The following is a 24893-nucleotide window of genomic DNA, read 5'->3' as shown; positions in this document are numbered from 1 at the left end:
CCACCCCTCCCTCACTCCCCACAAATGCCACCCACCCACACTCTGCCCTACCTCCCCACTTATACACCCCCAACATACCCTATTGCCCCCCCACACACAGACACACCCCAACCCCTACACCCCACCATACACACACACACTTCCCCACACCCCACCATACACATATCCCCAATCACTGCCCACCCCCAGACCCACACACAATGTACATACAAACACAAATCATGACAAAAATATTTTTTGTAATAAAATTAAAATATGTAATAGTAGCTGTTTGACTTTTAGCATATGATTTGGGTTTTTTTTCTGGTTACAAAATGGCAACCCTCCCCTCCCAAAAGGAGTATTCCCGGGGGCAAGGGAAGGGACTTCTGATGGCCAATGGGAAGGGACTTCTGGTGGCAAAGGTCAGGGGCTAGGGGCAGGACTACCAGTCCCAAGATGGTGGCCAGGGGGTGGAGCACCTGTCAAGGGGCAGGGCTACCTTCACAGTGCTCGACATCTTACCAAAACTCATAGCACTTGTTAAGCGGCCCTCCAGCAGCAGCCGTAATAGTTGCCCACCCCTGGGTTATATCCAAAGAAACCAAATAATTTTTTTAAGAAAACGTCAGTATTAAAGCATATACAATACAAATTGTTTCAATATTATGCAGGTATTTTTCCATTATACTTTTTGATTATAGCATAAGCACAAGTAGAGTTTATTTATAGTTAAGGCATACACAAAGGGGTATAATCAGACAAAGAATATGTGAGTCATTACTGAGTAAATAGACATGAGCTGGTACCTGAAACAAAAGAGAAGAAACAAAATTATATAAGGGTTGGTAAATAAGGCCAATGAGGAAAGACAGGAAGAGCTGTGATACAGAAATCTATTTTCTCAGTTGTCCTAGCTATGAAGGACTGACTCAGCCTGTAATATAAATTGTTTATAATGTTAGTCAGAAGCTAGAGATATGAACCCTAGCTTCTTCCTATTTCTTTATCCTAATATAACATTTTCCTTTCAATCTTTATTTCTCCTCTTTCCTATCTTCCCTTTGCTTGTTTTCATTTTCCCTTGCTCTAGTTTTCTTTTAAAAGAAACAGGACTGGACTACAAAATTATATTTTTCTTTTTTTTCCCCAAAAAGAACAGCTAATAGATTTTTAATACAGTTTTGAAAGACTGCCAAACAGCAGTTTATGATTATCAGGTAAAACTACATACAGCTAAAGAAAAATGGAATATAGGAAACTGTTAAAAAAAGTTCTCTAAGTTTCAATTTCTTCATGAATTTTCCTTCCTAGTGCTTAAAAGGAGGTTAAAAGGATTTTTAATTCTGGTTGTTATGGTGCAGTGGTAGTTAATCAGTGATAATTGACATAAAACCCCGGTCAACACTTAACTATTTAATGTTGCAATAATGAACAAGGGTTTTATTAACATCTTACTAATAACTTTCTTCCCCCTACTCAAAACAACAGAGTTATATGCAAAGTCTAACAAAGAGAGGACTATAGCAGCAAGTGATTACTGGCTCTAAAATAATTAAGAGAACTCTCCAGAGTTTCTAGAGAGTTCAAGGAAGAAGCAGGAGTCTCAAGATAAGAAGGAAAAAGTTTAAGCTAGACATTAGGGGAACATTCTTAATAAAAATAATTGGCCAGTTGAACAGACTCTTAAAGGATACGTTGAAGATACCATTATTGCAGATACCCAGGAACACAAGAAAGAAGACATTAGTAGCAATGATATAGTGAAGAGCCCAGCAAAATATAGAGGGTCAGGTTGGGTGACCCAAGTGGTCATTTCTGGCTCTACTACTATACAATTCTGTAAAAGTGGGTTTTTCAAACCACATTTCTCTCAAACAGTCTGCTAAAATGTTAGTTCATTAAATGTCAGAGCAAAGCATCAATTTTAGATAAGGTTTTAATAGAGTGCATTATCTGTGGTAATTCACCAAAAGCAGGATACAGGGCAATTGAGAGCTTACACTGAGCTCACAAAACCCCCCTGAAAAAATAACTCCAGTTTTTTCAGGATACATTTGATTCCCCTCCTCTCTGAAAAACTGTATTTGTAATCAATATTTACAGTTGAATACAGTTTGGAAACTGTAGTTTTATCCATAATACTAAAATCCAGCCTAAGGACTGATATAGTTGGAGAAATTAATGCTTCCTGTGACTTTGTGACCTACCAAAAAAGTGGGGCACACATTAAATGCACGTATTTCAGATGTCTTTAACAATGAACCACAGAAAATAGAGAGGGCTCAGCCTACATGTCAGTGAGCCATAACAGTAGATGAGCCTAGCTGTACTCTTGTCACTCATTTTGTTGCGTAATATTAACTGAAAAAACCCTGAAAAATCTGACCATTATGTAAGCACAGATGCACAGTTTCTGTTATCGATACACCCAAAATGCTGACAATTTCTTGCTTGAAGAAAATTCCAAGCAATGCAAAAAGAATGCACTGCTTCTTTTGCTGATCTAGAAATGTTAACTCAGTTGACCCATCACATTTTTATTCATATTAGACCACTTGTATTATTCTGCTTGAAGCATGTATAGAAACAGTGTAAGTTATACCATCACACGGTGAAAAGAAAGCCCTTGAGGCAACAGAATAGTTAACAGAAGTCCATCACTCAGCCTGAAAAAAATATTCACTGTAATTTATCTTTGTTAGTTTTAAAAGGTAAATGCAATAATGATCCTTGGTTTTAGATTTCATTTTCCTTTATTAAACCATCATCACAAATTAAAAGTGTTTACATACATAACACTAGTGCTGGGATATGCAACCAAGTAATAAACTCAAAGGGACAAAAGTGTCAAAAAAATTAACCCAGGTTATGGGACATGAACCTGTAGTCCTTGTTTAGATCATACTTAACCAGATCCAGTCTATGGGTGATTTTTCTGTTTGCATTTGAGTGAGCTTTTAAAGTTTTGCTATGTAAGAACTGCTACTCTGAGGTCAGCCATGGAATGTCCAAGAAAGTTAAAGTGTCCTGCTACAGCAGGCGTTGGCAAAATATGGCCTGCCTGGCCATTCTATCTGGCCTGTGGGCCCCTAAAAATTTAGAAAATGTATATTTATCTACTCCTGGCTGCCTGTCAAAGATGACAGGAGCCAGGGGCAGTAGAACCTAGGGGAAGCCAGCAGGATTCACCAGCAAGGCCAGCCTGGCCCCACCTCCCCAATGCCCTCCTCCTACTGGAAGCCTCTGCCTGCCCTGGCTTTCCCTGCTTCCCTGAGTGTCTGCTCCAGCACCACATGGCCGTGGCTACATCACCAGACTGTGGGAGCATGGAGCCGCACCACTACCCCAAGGCCAGGAGCGGGACGGTGTTTGTGTGTCTGTGTCTGTGTGTGTGCATGCATGCATGTCCCTACAATGAGGGAAGGGGAGAGAGAGACAGAGAGAACAATGAGGGTGGGAGAGACTATGTGTGTGTGTGTGTGCGTGTGCTCAAACACAAATCCCACACCCACGCCTGACCATACGCATGCACCCACACTCCTCCTCACACTGCCACACATGCAGACCCTCACACCCACATCCCCTTACACCCCAGCCACCCTCCCCCACACACAACCCCCCCACAAATCCCATACCCACCCACACCCCACATAACCACACACACCCACATGCTCCCTCATCCCACACCCACACCTTCCCCCACATACCCCCACAAACCTATACCTATGTCCCCCACCCCCAAAATGTACAAGAGTAAGACTTCATTTTAAGCTATTGTGCAATCACCTCTAAGTACACTACACAACACATGTAATTTGGGACAAAAATATTTTTTTGAAATCAAATTAATGTGTGTTGTAGATGTTCAATTTTTAGAATATAATTTGGTATTTTTTTGGATCTGAGATGGCAAAACCATTTGCTGAAAGAAGTATTTCTGGGGGCAAGGGGAGGGACTTCTGGTGGCAAAGGTTGGGGGTTTAGCAGGGGCGGGATGTCCGGTCACAAAATGGGGACCAGGGGGGCGAGGTACCTGCCAAGGGTCAGGGCTACCAATGTGGCCCTCAACAGCATGCCAAAACTCAGTAAGTGGCCCTCCACCTGAAATAATTGCTACCCCTGTGCTACTGGCTTTTGCATCTTTCTGAGAGTGATATCAGAACAGGGTTGATTTATTCTTTTATGTGGGGATTGCCCTGTCTGTCCAATGTAGACAGCAAAGGGTCATTATAAGCAGATGATAGCATAAATGACATGTACAGAGGTGCAGGTGAATGAAACTTGGATGTTATCCATGTTACTTGTATCAATGATGATGTGGTTTGAAATAATGAGAGGACACAGCTTACATCTGGGTCTTTTGCAAGGCCTCATGCCTCATCAAAAATAAAAGAATAGCCTGTTGCTTGAGAGATGCCATTTGATGTTGGGGGCTGTCCACAAGCCAGAACAGGTTTGTCGCCCATGGCTACCTTAAGATAGTCACCCTTTTTCAGGAGGGCTGGAGGTCATTAATGATGTGTCCAATGTGTTCTAGGTGGGAGATCTAGGCAACAACCAGAGACTTTCTGTTGTCCTTGTCTCAGGGTTAGTATTGTAGTAGGTTGGAGTGAGGTCTGAGTCGAGCTTTGTTGATTTGAGTGGCTACAATTTTGGGGATTGTATTGTAATTTTAGGATTCCCTGCTCCAGAGACTTAAGGTGTGCATCCTAGTCAGTGAGATTAGAGCAGATATTGTTGTAATGTAGAGCTTGGCTGTAGATGATGGATGTAGAGGTATGAACATAGCTGTGGTAGCTGATGGGTTTCCAATACAAAGTGGCCACTGTAGATCCTCACCATAGTGTCTCGGAAATGAATTTTGTGGGTGAAGTATTCTACAGTTAGTTAGACAGAAGGATGGACATTGTTAAAGGCCTGGTGAAATTTCTCTAGACATTCCTTCCCATGTGTCCATGCAATGAAGATGTCACTGATGTACCTTAGGTATATTAGGGGAATAAGAGGGCATCAGGAGTGTAGTGGCACAGTCTAGTAACCAGTGAAAGGCCATGGGAACCCTGCTACTTACTTCAGTTGTTAGGCCATGCCCCTGTGCTAGCTATTACTAGCCATGTGACACAGATTTAACAAGCATGGATATACTAGTGTCACATTGCCATTTTGCTCTATATCATAGAATCAAAGGACCAGAAGGGACCTGTAAGATCATCAAGTCCAGTCCTCTGCCATGGACAGGAAGTTATTTGGCTCAAATAAGCTCAACAAGGTGCCTGTTCAGCCACCTCTTGAACAACTCCAAAGATGGTGACCCACATTACCTCTGCAGGGTATGAGTTCCAAATTCTGGTAACCCTTACAGAGAAAAAAATCTTTCTTATATCTAGCCTGAATTTACTGTCTATAAGCTGATGCCCATTGGCCCTTGTTCTCTCTTGAGGTGCCTTCCTGAAGAGTTGCTCACCTAGATCTTGGTGTTCACCCCTGTTGTACTTGTAGGCAGCTATCAAGTAACCTCTCAGCCTTCTCTTACTCAAACTGAACAGATGCAGTTCCTGGAGTCTCTCCTTGTAGGTCCTATCCTTCATGCACTTGACCATGCAGGTGGCCCTTGTTTGTACCCTCTTGAGCTTATATATGTCCTTCTTAAAGTGTGGTGCCCAGAACTGGACACAGGACTCCAGCTGAGGCCTCACCAGTGCTGAATGAAGAGGGAGCAGCACCCCCCTGGATCTCTTGGCCACACATTGGCTGATGCACATCAGAGTTCTATTTGCCTTTCTGGCAACCTTATTGCACAGTTGGCTCATATTCCTCTTCCAGTCAATTGTAACCCCTAGGTCTCATTCAGATGCTGTGCCAGCCAGTGGACCACCACCCATCGTGTAGTTGTGATGAGGGTTCTTCCTACCCAGATGAAGGACTTTGCACTTATCCCGGTTAAATCTCATCTGATTCTGTTCCGCCCAGTAGTCCAGTCTATCAAGGTCATTCTGGATCCTGACCCTATTCTCCAATGTGCTCACGTTTCCCCAGTTTGGTATAATCTACAAACATAACCATTGAGCTTTCCATCCCCTCATTGAAGTCATTAATGAATGAGTGTAGACATATACAAAACTGAATAGAAGAAGAAACCAAGGATAGCAGGAGAAAGAGAGCAGTAATGTGATTTGCTGTTCAGTGATGATTATATACCTGGTCCATGGTTCAGGGCATGGCCTGGCAACCAAAGTAGGTACCAGGGTCTCCATGGGCTTTTGCTCACCTCCTATGTTCTGGGTTTTTGGGGGTTTTTTAGAATACTTTTCACTTGTATGGTATCTTCCAACTTTTAGAGAGTTTAGCAAATTACGGATTAGCTTTCTTAGCTTCAATTTGGGGATGGGGAAGCAAAGGTACTGAGATTCTAAATACACTGCCCAATGTCAGCCCACTGCATTGGAAATGAAGTCAATAAATAGAACAAAGGCTGGTGCAGCTTCAAGTTTCCTCCACTACCCAGTAGATTATGCTCCACTTTCATTTCTTCTGTCTCTGAATGTTGTTTTTATGAAATCACGCTCCTGTTTTTCCTCTTTTATGATATCTATTTGTCTTCTGCAACTTCCTTTCTCTCTGATATGCCTGCTGTATAGTCTATCTCATACTCATCTTGTTTCTCCTCTGTGTCTAGCATGTTCCACACTTAAGAGGAAAGAAGACAAAAGATTTTTCAGGGAATGAGTTGGATCTTCTCTGCTGAGGGGTCTTGCGTTGATTAGCCAAAGCCCCTGACAGAGATTTGAAGGGAATATGTCTTACTTCAAATACAACATAGCTGCTCGTGTCTGGCTTTCTTACAGCATGAGTTCTGCCTATGAGGTAGTCTATGCCCAAAAGCTACATTAGTAAATCAGTGGACTGCAGCAGTCATAAGTGCTGCTTATAACAGTCGAACAATGCTGTGTAGATGCTGGCATATAGAAGTGTCTCACAGAAGGAACATCCATCCCATAAGCAGCGTTCCTTCTAAACTGTGTGGTGTGCATGGCTGCACAGCTATGCACACCATGCAGATTAGAGGGAACGCTGCACATAAGAAGGTATTAAAAATTATTTTAGTTATACACGTTTACTGTATTAATCGTTCTTTTAACATGGAAGAAGTGGATCTGTTTTTTCCAGTATTTTAATATCCCAGTCTTACATGCATCATATTTATCATTGGTTGTACAATCTCATCAATACCGTTTGTTTGCACTGAGCAGAGGGAACAGGTTACTCATTCTTTTTGTCTGCAAATTTCTTTAGGAATGTCCCAGTGGGATTGTTAATGAAGAGACCTTCAAAGAGATTTACTCTCAGTTTTTTCCACAGGGAGGTGAGTACTCTGCAGTCATAATTAGAATTGTTAACATGCACAGAGAAAGGTGTTTGCTATTGTGTAATCCACATAAATCACCCTGTTGTTTAAAATAACAAAATGGTTGTATAAAATGTTATATACATTTTATAAGCTTGTTAGTAGATAGAAATGTTTACAAACATGAAAAGATATGCCATTTACAATGTCTCAGTGTGCAGCTAGGAAGACATGATTGGCACTGGGTATCTTTCAAAATCAGGTCTCTTTAAGCAGCTGAGTTTGCTTTAAAGAGCTGGTGCTCAACCTTTTGGCCCTATGGGCCAAAGAAGTGGTGTGGGGGCTGGTCCATGGGCCAGATCTAGCCTTAGGGCCTGGCACCACCCCTTCCCTGCCTCAAGTGCCGGACTAGGACCCTGGGGTGTAGCACTGCCCTTTCCTGTCCCTGTGTGCCAGGAGCCTGGCACCACACCCTCCTGGTCCTCCACACCAGGATTGGGCCTTGCAATGCCCTTATGTGACTGGGGCAGAACCTGCACCCAACTTTGCACACTAGGACGAGGAACCCAGTCCAGCACTCAAGGCTAAAGGCTCCCCACAAATCCAGAAATTTAGCATGCACTACTCCCCCTCCACTAAATTTCCGGACCCATGGGGAGTCCTGAAAGCCAAATGACATGGTGCTACTGGCCAGGTCTAGCCCACAGGCTGGGGGTTGAGCATCTCATCTTGAAGCTTTGTATACTGGTATGTCTTTACCAGTTCATGTTCATTCCCCTCTACGAAATTCTATACCATTGGAATTTAAAACTGCAAAAGGTAGTTTAAATATATGGGCCAAATTCAGACCTTGTGTAAATGGGTTAAATCCCATTTACACCTGTGGGGTTTCTTTGTTTTCACTAGATTTGTTCTGATCCTCTGTGTTCAACAAAGACACTTCTAGTGGCATTCAGTAGTTCATGGTTGTCACTATCTTTCAGGTTAATAAAAGCTCTTATAACCAATGCTACTTTCCCTCTGTAGTTCAGATTTTCCGTTAGTATTTAAGGGTTTTTTCCCTTTTCTGACTCTTCCCTCCCTACTTATTTTCCATTCAGTCATCCATCTTCACCTCCTCCTACAACTCTAGAGAGTAGCATGTTTCCATGGAACTGTGAATGGCTGTTACTTTACACTTGTATTTAAAAACTTTAATTGGCAGCAATAAAACTCTCCCAATTAATTTTATTTAAATAGCCTAAAAGAATAGTAAAGAGTAGTGTGGGTTACCCTTGCTGAAGCCCGCAGAAAGCATAGATAATCAACAGGAAAAATAAAAAGTGCAAGAAAAGTTGAATTGCCTGCTAACTATCTATCTATCTAGGGTTTTATACCATGCTGGGAATTAGTGTGCCAGATACTATACATTTAAATTACACCTGTCTGTAAAAAACAACTTTTCTCAGTGTAATATACCACACAAGTTAAAAATCTGAGGAAAAGTACCAGAAATTTTCTATCTCAGATATTTTAACAAATAGGTATTATCCAGACTAGACTAGCATAACTCAACTTTGAAAAAATCACTTATTTGTTCTGACTTTGTTTATATTTTGTTTAATGTGCTTCACACTGAACTGAGTTATGAATGTCTGAATGAAATTAGCACATAATCCAGTATTTTTAGCTTGCTAACAGTAACTACTACAAACAATTTGTATGCATACATAGAATGTCCTTACATTCATTATCCCCAATTCTAATACATTGGATCATCTTCTGTTTTAGAGATGCCAAGATTAGTTTTAGTTTTAGTGTTGGCAAGAAAGAGCCAAGACAACCTTGCCAAGTGCCTTAATAAACTCACTGGCTTTATTAACAAGATAAGAATAGTGATCTGTCTGTCTGTCATTCTTGGTTTACAGATATTCCTTTTTCAGTGAATGATAAATGAGGTTTTTAACAGCATTCAGTGTTGTCCTAACCCTACTTACATTAAAGGCAATGATAAAGGTGGCACAGATTTCAGCAGAAATAGGGATAGACCAATGCAGAGTTATTTTTAAAAATTCTGCCTGGCATTTTTTTCTCTTTTATAAAAGCCAAGCCAGCTGTATAGCCAAATATGAGAAGGAAAAAACAAAAAACACCCATATAATCCTGTTTTGGAAGTATATGTTGTTGTTTTGTTTTTAACTACTAAATTCAAACCAGTTTTATATCAGTTAGTTCCACAGAAGCACACCAGACGACAGCCTAAGAGCTTATTAAAATACCCTTTTAATTTTTTATGGCCCACAGATGGATAAATGATCCAGAAGCATATTTTAAAGAATGTCATCTTCCTTCTCCTTTCAGTCATACTTCACATATTTAACAGGCTGGCTGGCCTAATTATTAGGAGGTATTAAAATGATTAGGTGATAGCTGGTATTACAAAAGAGAACTCTTCCTCTTTAACTATCTACTACAGCTTTAGTCTTCTAAGCAGAGTTAAATATTAGTATATTGTTAGAAGAACAAGTATGGTACAAATTGACACCTCAGTTTCAATTTTTATTGTGAAAGAATATTTTCAGTTCACTTAAATGTTATAGATATGCAAAAAAAGAGAGGGATTTTATAGTGCAATTCTCACATAAGCAGAATTCCCACAGAGGGTTGCCTGGGTAAAGATTACAGCATCCAGGGCTGTTTCAGTAATTTCCATTAGTTTAGAAAAGCGTCCCTGGTCCTTTGAGAATTACTATTCTTGTATAGCTGTTCTTAGATATTTTGATCCTGCAGGCCACTCTAAAAACTGCCAAGTGATCTGCTTGACCTGTAGAACCAGGCAAGACCCCACAGGTTCCTCTACGCCAGCTTCCAAAAAAACATTCTTTTTACAATGCACTAGTAGTGATAACAAGACCCCACTTCTTAAGATAACTGTGGTACTCTCTGGTGGCCACTTAATGCCCATTTCTCACTGTCTTACTAGCATACTGCCCTTTCTTCACTGGCCTTACTGTTGGCAGCTTGCGGCTCCCAATCACTCTGCAGTCCTCCCTCAGGGCCAGACTGACTTCTCAGCCCAGGACCTCTGTTTATAACCTCTGTTTCTCTCTCCCCATGGGTTCTAAATTACTAGTTAGCTACTTACAGCTCTTCATCCTACACTCCTGAAGCTTGAGTAACAGGAATGAGAGGTTCCTCGTAGGGCTATGCGAAGCGTCAGTCACTGATTTGATTTAGCAGAGATTCGGCCCAATTCAGCGCCACATCTCCGAATCCAAACTGAATCAGGAGACACTTTAATTTCTCTGAATCGAATCAGAACCCTCTGAATCGATTCAGAGAGATTCGATGATCCGGACATAGACACGGCTTTAAATGTTTTTTCTACATGCCTCAAGATACTAGGTGGCTCATGAATGCTGAGATGATGGGGTGGATGAAGCATCCCACAGGAGCATGATGGGGTCCCCTGTGCACTTCTGGTCCACTTCCAGATCTGCCACGGAGTGCACAGGGGATCCCCATCCCCCACCCCCAGGCTTGTTGACACTGGATTTTAGGAACCCAGCCCTTTGTTCTGGGTGGGCACAACACTCAGACTGACCTCAACACCTGCCAGTTGATAAAGGGGAGTTTATTGATACAGAGTAAGACCAAAAAAGCAACAATACAACAATCAAACAATTCTATATTTACCAATTCTAGGGCTGTCATCAGAGTCAAAGTACATCTGGTCAGGGTGCAGGCTCCACTCTGAGGCTCTCTCTCTTAGGTGTCAGCAGTTCAGAGGTGGGATGCTGAGGCCCACAGCTCTGCTCCAGTGGGGAGCGGTGGTATGCCCTCTTTCCATGGCAGCCTTGGGGACTGTTCTTGGGGAGGAGAAGAAGGAGGAACCCAGGTGAGGGACAGAGAGGAACAAAAAGAAACAGGGAGAGATAGGAGGGATGGGACAAAGGGAGACACCCTTTGTTACTCTCAAGTCTCTGCTTTTGTATTCTCCTTCCCCCTTGATGACTCCTGATGACTCTTCATCCATGGCTATCTCCGGTTGGTTGTCTCTCTGTGGTCACACATCCACATAGCCTTCCGGGCCTTCTCCTAATTTGGTCTGTTTCCCCAAAACCGGGACTTAGGCCCCCCGCTCTCTGAGGTATTGTTGCTAGTGTCACTTATCTCGTGTTATGGGACAGTATGGTACATACTTCCTTTGGTTCCCAGGCTGTTTTCTAGACTGTGTGTCCTTGTTGGACTTGTTGTGTTAGACAACCTGTCTGCATTGAAGGCTGTGATCTTGTGTTATGGGATGTCCCCCCCCCGCCAATTCTCAGGCTGTGTCTATCCATTGGCCTTGTTGTGCTAGACAGCCCATCTACTCTCAGGGCCATGAGAAGCTGTGTGTGTGTCTGCCAAGCTCTTTAGAAATCCATTTAACCCCTGCTGCCCATCTTGAACCCTTACAGTGCGTATATCTATACCTATAAGCCAATTCCCCAAAACACAGGCCTTTAAATGTCATTTTTAAGCAAACATATTCCCCTCCTAGAAGATGTATCTCCATGCTATACCAGAGCATAATCACTGGCATGGCCTGAAATGTTCATGACATCTGTGGGGAGGACCTCCACCTGTCATCCCAGGAAAGTATGATGGAATTCATGGTTATGGGCTCCAGCAGGCTGGATGCTTTGAAGAACCCTTAACCATTGCTCAAATGTTGCCCATACCTCCTCTAACTGTTTCTTGCCTCAGCATTCCCTAGCCCAGCAACCGAGTTTTAGCCAATTAGGTTTAAACAGGCCTCCCATAATGGGACCAGGGAATGTACAGCCCGAGAGGCCTACTAAACCTTTTACTCGGCATTTCGGCTAGCATGTCACTCCACAATTAGTGTCTTATCTGATTATCAAAATGGCTATTCAGATCAGAAAAACATTTCATGGTCAGAATCTTTGGGGACCAGCCATGTCCTTGGCAACTTTACCCCTCCTTAGGCAATGTTTTCTTGTTGTACCTCCCACTCCAGGGAATTCGTCCTTGCCCCTTGGGACTCCCCTATGTCCCTACTCCTCATGGCTCACCCCTGCCTCCTGTGTACCCTGGCTCTCAGTGGCAATGCTTAAGGGGTGCATGGGGGTGCAAATGCACCCCCTAAGAGTGCTAGTGCACCCCTTCACAGCCAGTGTTTCCAGGCAGGGGGGCAGGTGAGATTACTGGTACCACTCTGAGAGCACCAGCCGGGGCATGGAGGATCACCCAGAAGTGCAAGCACTCTCCCAGAAGTGTCAGTGGCGTGCCCGGAAGTGGGGGATTGGCTGCAGGGGGACCCTACCCAGTCGGTGTGATCGGCCATGGGGGAACCACCCCCCGTTGGTGGGATCAGCTGCAGGGGACCCCCACTCCTGTCAGTAGATCGGCCACCGGGGAACCCCACAGTTGATGACTGGTCACTGGGGGGGGGGGGCAAGTGCCCCCCCGACTAAGGAGGCACCAGTCACCCATGCTGGCTTACCTGTGGCTGGCAGCACTGTCCTAGGCAAGGAAGGGAAGGGAAACCTGCCTGTCCTGCTACCGCCACAGCTGCAGAGCCACTACTGCTCTCCAAGCTGAGTCCAGGCCAGAGAGTAGCAGCAGTGGCAGATGGATTCCTCTTCTCTGCTTGCCCCACTAGGAAAGCACTGGGAAATGCAGGTGAACCAAAAGCTGCTGGACGTGGGGGTGGTAAGTGGGGATCTAAGCTGCAGGGGGGGCCAGGCCTGATTTGGGGGTGCAGGGGCAGTGTGCCCAATACAGGCCAGTGGGGTCGGGGGGGAAGGGAAAGGGTAGAGAGACCAGCTCAATCTGGCCCGGGGGGGTAGGAAATGCCTCTTCCACCAGAGTGGTCCCTCTGCACCTCCCACTACCCCTCCAGATTGGGCAGGTGGCTCTGTCCACTCCCTCCAACCCCCTGCCAGCCTGGATTGAACCTGCTGCACTGCCCACCCCCCCACCAGCCAAGACTTAATCTGCTATGCCATTACACCTGCCCTCCCCCCTAACCACTGCTGGCTCACCATACCCCAGATCCCCACTCACCACCCTCCCTGGCAGCTCCCAGCTCACCTGCAGCTCCCAGCACTGTCCCAGTAGAGCAAGCAAGGAAACCACTGGCATGACTGCTTCCCTGGGCTGGGCTCAGCCTGGACAGCAGCAGCAGCCTGGTGGTGGCAGTGGTGATGGCTGGACAGGAGGGTTCCCCTTCTCTGCTCTCTTCTCCTTGATAGTGCCAGAAGTGCAAATAAACAGGGGGGACATGGGGCAGGGGGATCCCTGGGGCAGGGGGGGAAAGACAGGAACCTAAGAGACCAGGAAGAGCCCAGAATGGAAGGAGAGTGGGGATTCTTACCTTTAGGTGTTCCCCCCTCTGTCACTGTGGGGGAAGATATAGAGTGCCTGGGAATGGTGTTTCCTGGGATGCCGGAGGACTGCTTCCAACTGGTTTTGGGCCTGTGGAGCAGTCACATGTGCCTAAAACCAGTTTCAGATAATTATCCATGGAAGAGGATTATTTCTAAGATGTTCAGAGGGCCCTTAGCACGTTCCCTTGCCCTAATGGGTGGACACTCCTGGTTTAAGGGCCCCTAATGCATACTTAAGTTAATGTGTAACACCACCCTAAGCTAGTGCTGTCTTCTGAACCAGAAGCACTATAGCCATGTTAGCAGAGTGCTGTCTTGGTTAAATAGCTCTGCCTCCCAGCAGAACTAACCAACCTACCCACAGTTCCGCATAATGGCAGCTCTACTCCTACCTGTTTAGCTGGCAGCATGCAGGGAGCCGAACAGTGTCTCAGAATAAAACTGCCTGGTACTGTGCAGATGTTTAGGAAGATCTACTGGCTCAATGCATCTTATTGAATCTGCTTTTGTATCAGATCTGCAGCACAAGGAGGTGTCACTGCAAGGTTTGTACCCTGGGCAAACCCCTCTCCAGCAAGGGGCAGGGTGGGCCAGTGCCACTGAACAATGAAAGGCAGAAGGAACCTGACACCACGAGGACCCAAAGTCCCCAGTGCTGCTGTTGGAGCAGTCTGCCTTCCCTGGCTCTTGCTCCTCCTGCTGGAGCAGCAACATGGTGCACCTGTACCTGGCTGTTGCTCTAAGTCAGTGCCAGGGGCTGGGGTCCTGCTTGCTCCCCCGTTGTTATGCTGCTGCCTCCACAGTCCACCAGTGGGCTGAGGATCATTGGTTCTATCAAATAGGAAAAACACTGTAAAAGGAAAAGGAAGATTTGATGTGCATTTCAGAAGATGTGTTTCCACACTATCTTTAATATAATTTGGCACTTGACACCTACCCTTTTAGGTTACAGATAAAAGTAGAACCACTGAGCCATTTTTTAATTGCTCCGTCAGTTATGACCATTATTTACACTAACTGAACATAAGATGTTCACGATAATATAATAATAATATAAGGGATACTCTTATAGCTACAATTTTTATTTGTCCCCAGTAAAAAGTGTGTTTAAGACAATTTAAGAAACATGGTATAAATCTCAAATAAATTTGGACTTTTTATCTATCCCTACTGCAACCTGTCAAAATGTTAACATATCCTCCTAGTTATGATTTTGAAGTATTGAAGAGAAACCATATTTCATTAAAAAGTCAAGCTCTGTCTGCATTGATTAATATTCAAGATTTAGAAGGAAAGAAATCACATTAAGTAGCTCTAATTAAAACATTAAAATACCTCCCCTTGCAGCCTTTGTACAGACGAAATTTCAGTCATCTTAATGGATGTTGTACCTGAACAAAATCTCCAGATCAGGGACATGAAGAATATTTTTAAGCAACCTTAAAGCAACACAATTTTTTAAAAATTAATATACCATGATACAGATGAGAATTAAAAATAGATATAGATCATGCATGGTCTGAACAGAGCAGCAAACAATTAAAATGCTTTTATTTAACACTTTCCTATTCATTATAAGCACACAGTGAATAAATAGGAACACTTTACAAAGCTTCATGGAATGAATACCAAGATAGTGGAAAAGATACTAAATAATTAGTGTACATTAATTATAACTCTGTAATAAACTTAATTCACTGCAGACAGTTCCCACAGCATCTTCCAGACCTCTCATTAGATTACAGAAATTTTTGTGGATTACAATTCTACCGGTTAGAGTTTGCAAAACTTAAAAATTCTAAAACAGAAAAGGAAATAATGTATTAAAATGGAAGTTTTTCTAGTAGAACTGATGGATGCATTTCAATAGTATGTCTATTTTTATTCAGGAAAAGGCATTATCAGACAGTATTCAAGTGTTGCAGAGTTTGTTTTTAAATCAGTGAATTCATATAATACTAAATTAACATATTGTAATAAGAGCTGAGACTTGATTTACTCAATCATGCTACCATCAGACTTGAACTTGCAGTACATACTTAAGTAAAATTCTAGACCATGGGAGTGTTTGTTTGTTGTTTACATTTTTCTCTTCCAAAAAGAGAGTCTTGCTTGCTTTAGGGATGCTTGATTGAGCCCTACAGGAAAATACTACTGACTCATCTAATGGAAGCTGATTGCTTTGCCTTGATTGAATCTGGTCACTTTTTCAAGGTTATTGTTCTGATGAAATAGCAATGCAAATCATGTACCCAGGAGACAGTCGTGTACTTAACCAGGAGTCAGCAAAGGACTTCTTGAGCAGTGATGAGGTTGCTCTGTGATGAGACCTTTTGTTGCTCTGTAAATATGTCCCTTATTGGTCTGGAATAGAGTATCAATTCTAATATTATATAGAAAGTATGAGAGAGAGATGGGCAGAGAAATAGAAAAAAATACTATAGAGTAGGGCTGTGCGAAATTTCTCCAGCTGTTTCAAGTCGAAACTGTTTCGACTCATTTTGAGCTCAAAACAGTGAAATCGAATTGAAACAAAGGAGTTTGAAATAGCCTTGAAACAAAACGAGGCTAGTTGAAATGTTTTGAAAGTTTTGTTTCCCCAGCCCAATGGTCATGCTGGGGAAACGAACTCATCTCAGCCAGGCTGAGTTTGTTTCCCCACCCTGATAGTCAGGTGAAACATCAAAACAGCGTCGAAACAGCCTCACTGTTTTGACAAAGCGAAATTGAACAGCTTTTTCGACTCGAAATGAAATTTGAAACAAAACACTGTTCCGTCCAAACCTCGAAACTGAAGTCAAAACAGAACAGTGCTGTTTCGCACAGCCCTGCTATAGAGCAATATTTCTCAGCCAGACTGCTGCAGTGCCCTCAGTAACACAAGATCCATTTAAGAGTGCCTTTACATGAGGATCCTTTATGTGAGGATGTAAGTGCTTTCCTGTCCTTGTCTCATGCCCCGCATCCACCCTAGCTATCCCAGCAGTGCCCACAGCTACTCATCTGGGTACTGCCACCACTGATGCCCTCCTCTGCTTGGCAGCCCTTAGACTACACCCCTACCATGCTCTCAGCAGTGTCCTGTACCATGGGTAGGCAGATGTGGGTCTAGAGCTGTACTTTTCAAACTGATTTGTTCCCTCCCCACAAGTCCTCCCCTGCTCTCAGGGCCAGCAAGAGGGGTGCCAGTAGTAAATGACTCTGTTAACCAGTATATGAGATCCTGGAGGAGCAGCCTTTGTGGCAGGGGCCACCATTGTTCCTCCAGGTCCAGACTAGTGGCAGAGGGCATTGCTGGAGAGAGCAGGATGAAGTCCTACCCCAGCTGCCCTCACTAGGCACCAGATAGATCAATGGTTCTCAACCCTTTTTAGTGCCAAGGCACTCTAACTTTTTAAAAATTTAAATGAAACTCAATGATTCTCAACTGGGGACCTCTTAAAATTAGAAAAGATATGGAAGGGTGTCTTGACACTTAAAAGTTGAGAACCACTGGTATAGAAGGGTCACTGTCATGGTATTAATACAGGATCAGTAAGATGGCACAAATGAAAAAGAAGAACATAGCCCTGTAAATTAATTCCATTTGGAAGTTGGAAAATTTCAGTTAGGTGCTATGCATTTACCCTACAGCCAAAGCCAAACTCCTACAAGACATACTTTCTCTGTCATACTTCTGGCCTGTTGGAGTGGTGCTGTGTGAAGGAGATGCTTATTTCTCAGAACTAGGTAGCTTTTGTGAGTGCTTCCAAGTAGCACCAAAATCTTTTGGATCGTAACTAGACTAAAGTGAACCTTTCATTTAGTTTTAAAATTCACCTACTTCACATAATTTCAGCCTTTTTTTCAATTCCTTCTGTCCTGAAGGGATAATTTATTAGTTAAATTATTAACCTGACTCCAGCACCTAGTCTGTCATGAACAAAAATGGTCTTTTTCAGAGGACCTAGAATCAAAACACAGTAGATGGATAAAGACAGACAGCTGGCATGGGGAGTATAAAAAAGCAATGAAAGAGAATATTGGTCAATGGTCAGCCTGATGGGCAGTAGCTTGATATAATAGAGGCCTAATTATTGACAAGTTTCTTGTTGAAATATACAAGGGCTAGTCAGAAATTAAGATTTCTTTTTTTTTCTTTCCTCAACCAATTATTGTTAAGAAAATAATCAAGTTACATAGAAAATGTGTACATCATTACTGAACACACAGCTATTTTTAAGTATAGTCTTCTTTTCTGTCCATGGTCCTTTTCTACCGATGAATAAAGGCCTGTATCCCAACACTGTCAGTCAGAAAATAATACCCCCAATATTTTTATATCCTACCTAAGCAAGCCATGGACATGAAGGGTCTTCTTGTTGACTTCTTGCCTAAGGGGGTCACAGTAAACTTGGAGGCCTATGTCAAGACCCTGAAGAAACTAAAACATCATGCCAAAACCCCATCCCAAGTCATATATCTGAGGTGCTGCTTCTGCACAGCAATGTTCATCTACACACCACAGAGGAAATCTGATTATTTGGATGGACTGTGCTCCCCATTTGTCCCAGAGGATGAAGGAGGGACTCTGAGGGTAACATTTTTGGGATGACAGTGAAGTGAAGGAGGCATCAATGGCTGAATAACAAGGACAAGTTTGGCTTACATACCCTTGCTCACCAGTGGAAAGAGGACATTGACAGAGGAGAAGATTATGTTGAACAATAGGCATGTGTTCAACAAAGATATACATATTTTCAGTTGAAGTTTAATATTTTGTTAATATTTGGCTAAACAAAAACAACAGGAAGCATTACATAGATCCAAGGAAGAGGACCATGTGTCCCATTACAAAAGAAAACAAAAATCCTTACAGTCCATGACAATATGACTATGAGGTAAAATTCCTTCCTGAAACCAAATGTGATTTTTAGGTACACTTTTGAACTGCTCCAGGTTACTTTAAACTCATTTAATCATCTTGTCCATCTGTGTTTCAGGTTTAAATCACATTTAAACTGGGTGAAGTGTTATGTGTGCCCATACCTAGAATATCTCAGGTGTAGTCTGAGGGGAAAGGTATCTTGGGTATGGATGAGCAAAACTTCTTCTCTGGGGTTGCTTATTCTTAGGTCTCCATTCTAAGACCTAACTCCCTAATTTTCTTTCTTTCCCAAGAACCCTGCACACCTCATCCCAATCTGGAGTTAATGAACTGAATGTAACATGCTGAGGAAGCAGGAATTTATCAGCCTTAATCATGATTACCACATTTTCCAAAGCAATAGCCAGGATGTGTTTATGTTTGATTTTGCCTGTGTGACCTTGGACAAGTAGCACGAATAACCCCGTGACTTGGTTTCTCCTCTATAAAATGGGGATAATATCACTTCTTCATGTCATAAGAGTATTCTGAAGTTAAAACTATCTGAGATTTGTGAAGCACTCAGCTAATATAATGAGTACTATGGAATAGGTAATATAAACACACAAAGTATGAATGAGCTCATCAGTTTTGAAGGGAACCAGTGCATGTAAGTAATGCCTCAGGGTATAATTAATTTGTATGGTTTATGGGAAGGAGAGATTCCAGACCAGCAGAGTTAATTTTCCATAATACACCGATCAACCTGGAAAAATTCCCGCAGTAGTTTTCACCTCATCCTTCCCCTCCCTCAACAATTCATAGCCCCAAATATAATCAATGTATCTCTTTGAGCAATGTGGCTTATGGAAGTGTGCAGAGAGGATGGCTGGTGTTGTGGTAACAGCTTAGCTAAGCAGGGGTGAGCAGGGTACCATCCTGGGGTACAGATTTTGAAGGGATGCAAAAATGGTAGCGGCCATTGTCCACCCCTCCACCACAGCCATCTCCACTGGCCCAGCTGTCACTGCCACCCAAGGCACAGAACTTATTTGTTACACCTCTGTGTTGTAGTAGGCACTGGACTGGGACTCAGGAAAGCCAGGTCACTTGCAGCTTGATTTTTATAGATATTCAGCACTTGCAACTCATGGGAGCTGTAGGAATGTGCATATCTTTGAAAATGAGGTTATAGCTTTCTGAGCCTTAGTTCTATATTTATAAGAAGAAGGTATTTTCCTGTGTCACAAGGGTATTGTAAGGACAAAGTCATTAGTGTTTGTGTTCAGTTACTATGAAAAGCCTTCAAATAAAATATACCCCACTTCTTAGCTCCTGCACTTCATAATGGGAAGAGGAGCCTATAGAAAGATTTAATGGCTGAACACATTTGCATTTCATTCTACATTTATCCTTTCAAAGTGAGGCAATATACCAATATCTGGTATATTCATGGAGCATAAAATAGCTGATTGATAAGTTTATCACTTGTTTGTGAATAAAGTCATATTTTTTATGTTCTTTCTGATCACAACAGACAACCAGGTCCAGATCTGTAAAGATATCTAGGCACCTAACTTCCATATTAAGTTAATGGGTCTAAGGCACTTAAATGTCTTTCAAAACCTAGTCCATTAGGACCATCTCCTATGCCTGTTTTTATAAAACAAGGTAAGTTCAGTTTCAAATTGCTTGCCTTCAGAATAAAAACAATTAACTAAATGCATTGAGAAAACTGGCATTTCCCCATTGCAACTGAAAGAGAAAACACATTACTCTTCAGCTCAGGTTGGAAAATTCCTATCAAGCCCTCTTACCTGCCCTGACCAATACAGACTGTTTCAGAAGTATTGTAATATGAGTACCACAAGCATATGACTAGAAACACAATAACATTGTACTAGAGTGGCTGATACCTGGAGTTTACAAATGATAAAGAGAGTAAATAAGGAAATTGTCCATCAGGTTTTTAGGAGCTGGACTCCATCTTTAATAGTGTAACTGTTTGCATATACAATTTTGTCCCCACAAAAATGGAAAGTTGATTAAGGTTGGGCTGAACATTTAGTCCAGCCAGAGTCAGTAAGTTTTCACTCAAGAAAATTAAATTAAATATGCTGTTGGATATATAGGTAATTTTAATAGTACACTTACTAAGGAACATTCTTGCTCTTTTAAATTTTAGATTCCACAACTTATGCACATTTTCTGTTTAATGCATTTGACACTGATCACAATGGATCTGTGAGTTTTGAGGTAAGTACTACCATCAATTTCATCTTTGCTGCCTTTTTGGGCTTTTTAGATACACAGCAGGTTTCAAGGTTTTCCAGGGCATTAGAAATAGTCATTATTATTTTAGAAATCCAGACATTAACTCAAGCTGTGCTGATAATGTCATTTTTCAAAATAAATAAGATAATTTAAGAGGCTTCCTAAAATATATGTAAGTTACGTGAAAGATGGTGCTTTGTGTGTCCTGTGAGGTAACTAGGGCTCTCAATGCCAAATGTCAGCTAAATAAAGATTACTTGCTTGTGCATTTAGTTTCTTTACATTAGGGGAAGATGGCTTCAAGACAAACATAGTTTGAAACACAGGGTTTAAGTTCCTCCCCTTACATGCTGATTTCATAATCCTGCACTTTACCTGCTACAGATGATGGAATCAAGAACAGTATGGGAAAGACTGAAATTCCCTGCTGTATTTTATGTGGCTGAAGTGCATAAATACATTTGCCCTACATTTCACAAAGCTTTGTTAGGCCTATTCACTTTCTGCTGGGAACACGAGGCTTTACCCCAAGATTTCAAGGATGCCAAAATCGTAACAATCTACAAGCACAAACGAGACAGACATGACTACAGCAATTATCATGGCATTTTGCTCCTTTCCATCCTTGGTAAACTGTTGTTGAAAAGGCTCCAGGTTATTGCAGACGATGTACTCCCTGAATCCCAGTGTGGTTTTCGTTCATCACACAGCACTGCTGACATGATATTTATCCTAAACCAGTTACAGGAGAAAACTGCTGAACAAGAAATATCCCAGTACATTGCATTTCCTGACTCTAGTAAGGCATTCAGCTCTGTTGGATGCTCTGCTCTCTAGTGCCTCCTTGCAAATTTTGGCTGCCCAGACAAACTAATTAACCTCATATGTTGCTTCCATGACAACATGCTGGCCCATGTATCAGTAGGTGCTGACTCATCTGACACCTTCCCTGTAGCCCATGGGGTTAAACAAGGCTGTGGGCTTTCCCCTGCATTATTTACTCTGTTCTTGGCTGGAGTGCTAGAAGTCGCCACACTTACTACCATTATTGGTGTCACCCAAACAACACGATTTGATGGTAGACTTCTAAACATCCACTGATTCAAGGCCAAAAATAAATCCTGACAACGTCCCATCAACTGAATGCTGATGACTCAGTATTTGTCACCCTTTCTGAGAATGACCTGCACCATTTACTGACTTCCTTTGCCCATGCTGTATCCCTATTTGGCCTCAGTAATAATATAAAGAAAGCTGTACCAACCACCTTCTGGCAGAAGCCTATTACCTTCATTACCACCAGAAATAAAATTGAATGGCAACCAATTAAATAATGTCAAGTCCTTTTGCTACCTAGTTACCAACCATAGTTGGTACCTACCATAGTTACCAATGATACCACATTGACAAAGAACCTTCGGCACACTTAAAGTCAGTTTCTTCAGCTTTCAGTTGCCTACAATAAAGACTATGGACAAGGTGCAGGGGGGTCAAAGTGTCTACAAAATGCCAAGTTTAGAGAGCTCTTGTGCTCCCTTGTCTCCAATGCTCGTTACAGACCTGCCCCCATTTACTGTCGCCATATGAAAAAACTTAACTGCCTGCAACAACATCACCTACGCAGCATAATGGGAATTAAATGGTCAGACAAAATCACCAACAACTAAGTACTATAACTAACAGCCATGCCAAGCATGGAAGCCATGATATCATGGAGGCAAATGACCTGGGTCAGCCACGTCATACGTATAGACAACTATTGACTGCCTAAGAGAGTTCTGCATGGTGAATTTGAAAAAGGCAGTTGGAAATTTGGCGATCCTAAACTTTGCTACAAGGACTGCATTAAACAGCACATACAGTCTACTAGGCTGGACTTAATGTCCTGGGAGGATATGGCCCATGATAGATTAATAGATTTGTAGATTGTTAGGGGCTAGAAGGGGCCTTGTAGATCATCAGATCCAGTCCCTCTTCACTAGGTAGGAAAAGACAACTGGGGTCAAGTGACCCCAGAGAGGTGACTGTCCAGTCTCCTTTTGAAAATTTCCAGTGGCTGCACCACCACTGGAGGGAATTTATTCCACAGTCTGGACACCCTGACTGTGAGGGAGCTTTTCCTGGAACTGAGCCTGAAGCGGCCTTCCAGGAGTTTGTATCCATTGCTCCTGGTCTTCCCCAGGGGTGTCCTGGTGAGTAGCTATTCACTGAGTTCTTGATGTGTTCCCCTGATGTATCAGTAAGGTGCTGTCAAGTCCCCTCTCAGCCTCCTTTTATGTAGGCTGAAGAGGCCTAAGTCCCTCAGCCCCTCCTCATATGGCTTGTATTTAAAGTCCCTGATCATATGTGGGGGCTGTTCTCTGGACCCTCTCAAGTTTTTCCACATCCTCGTTGAAGTGCGGCACCCAGAACTGGATGCAGTACTCTGGCTGTGGTAGGGTTTAGGATAGGGGAGCTCAGCACTCCACTATGAAGGCAACAGAATGAGCAACAGAACATCATCATGCACCTTGGCCAACAGTAGAAGGAAACATAGACACCAAGGCTAGGGACATTCAAAAAGCTGAAGCCTGAATTGATTCAATCTTTGCAGGTTAGTCTAATGTGCCTAGATTGGATCAGTTTGCAACTGACCAGACATTGCCCCTGGACTGAAGAAATGCAGGCACATGCCTGCTGGGGGGATGTGGCCAGCCTGGACAGTAGCTTGGCGTGAAGTGGCTTGGGAGGGGGTATAATTCCCCTCTCTCTGTCCCACAGACCCAAGCCAAGGTCTGCCAGATGCTTCCCCCTCACTGCTGTAGCAGCAGGGGTATGGCCAGAGGCCAGATGGAATGCCCCCCTGAGGCATAGAGGGCAGGGAAGGGGGTTAATTCCCCCCTCCTGCCCCTGGGGGACTGCAGCAGGGTCTGCCCACCCCGACTGCCGCCGCACACTCCCTGTGCAGGGTAAGCCACAGAATGATCCCCCTCCTGCCCCCTCCACCAGATGTCAAAGGTAGGAGGTAATGACTCACCTCCCTGACCCCTCGTCGAAGGAAGCCATGCTAGCCAGCATCTGGCTGGGTCCCACCCTGACGCTGGAACGGTGAGGGGGGGACAACCGTGACAGGGACAGCAGCCCCAGTTATAGTGTCCTGGAGCATGAACCTCTTCCTGGAGGGGTGGGGGGGTGCGCACTGCTGACAGAGACTTCACTGCAGGGTGGGGAAAGCTGCTGTGGACTGTGTGGGGGGAGTGGCCTCAGCAGCACTTGAGGGGTTTGGGTGTCTATGGCCCCCTCCAAGCCCCAGTGCCACCACTCACGCTGCACAGTCCATGGCATCTCTGACCCCCCGCTGGGAAGAGGCTCGTGCTCCTCAGACACCATTGCAGGTGCTGCTGCCCCCATCAAGGTCCCTGCCCCCTCACTTCTCCAGCAGCAGGGTTTGGGGCCCAGCCAGAGGCCAGCCAGCAGGGACCTTTAGGCAAGGGGGCAGGGAGGGGAGTTATTCCGCCCTCCCTCTGGGGTCTGGCGGAGGGGGCAGGAGGTGGCTTATCCCGCTGCTTGCCCTGTGCAGGAAGCAAGCAGTGGCAGCAGTGGTTAGGGTGGACAGACCCCACAGCATAAGGGGGGGTCCCCCAGAGGCAGAGGAAGGAATAACCCCCCTCCCTGCCCGCCCTGCCTTAGTCGGCCTCTGGCCAAGTCCCTGCTGCTGCAGCAGGGAGGGGGGAGTACCTGGTGGACCCTGGCTCGAGTCCCTGCTGGTGGGACAGGGCAGGGGAAATTAAATTCCCGCCCTGGCCAGTTCACTCCAGGCTAGTGCCGGGGCTGGCTACGCCCCCACTGCTGGAGCAGCCAGAGGAGAAATGCAGGTCATGCTGGTAAGACAGGGAAGGGAGCAGGAGGAATGAACCTATTCTCTGTTCCCTTTGGGGCCCATGTCTGCCCCCTCCCCCCACCTGTCCCTTCTCTGGCTAGGGAGAGAGGGGCGGGGCCAGCCCTGCTCTGCTAGATAGATTCATAGATGTTAGGGTCGGAAGGGACCTCAATAGATCATCGAGTCCGACCCCCTGCATAAGCAGGAAAGAGT

General features: G+C 43.8%; 1 protein-coding gene across 1 annotated transcript in view; it reads left to right on the top strand.

The window, feature by feature from the left end:
- Window positions 1–24893, top strand: part of KCNIP4 (potassium voltage-gated channel interacting protein 4) — a 99209-nt gene that overhangs the window by 47196 nt on the left and 27120 nt on the right. Inside the window, exons 2-3 of the mRNA XM_014522046.2 lie at window positions 7276–7345; window positions 20733–20803. Of these exons, the coding sequence (XP_014377532.1) occupies window positions 7276–7345; window positions 20733–20803 (141 nt within the window). The remainder of the gene's footprint in view (window positions 1–7275; window positions 7346–20732; window positions 20804–24893) is intronic.

This window comes from Alligator sinensis, unplaced genomic scaffold, assembly GCF_000455745.1.
Source record: "Alligator sinensis unplaced genomic scaffold, ASM45574v1 scaffold617_1, whole genome shotgun sequence".
Taxonomy (NCBI): Eukaryota; Metazoa; Chordata; order Crocodylia; family Alligatoridae; genus Alligator; species Alligator sinensis.
This window is presented reverse-complemented; position numbering and strand designations above follow the sequence as displayed.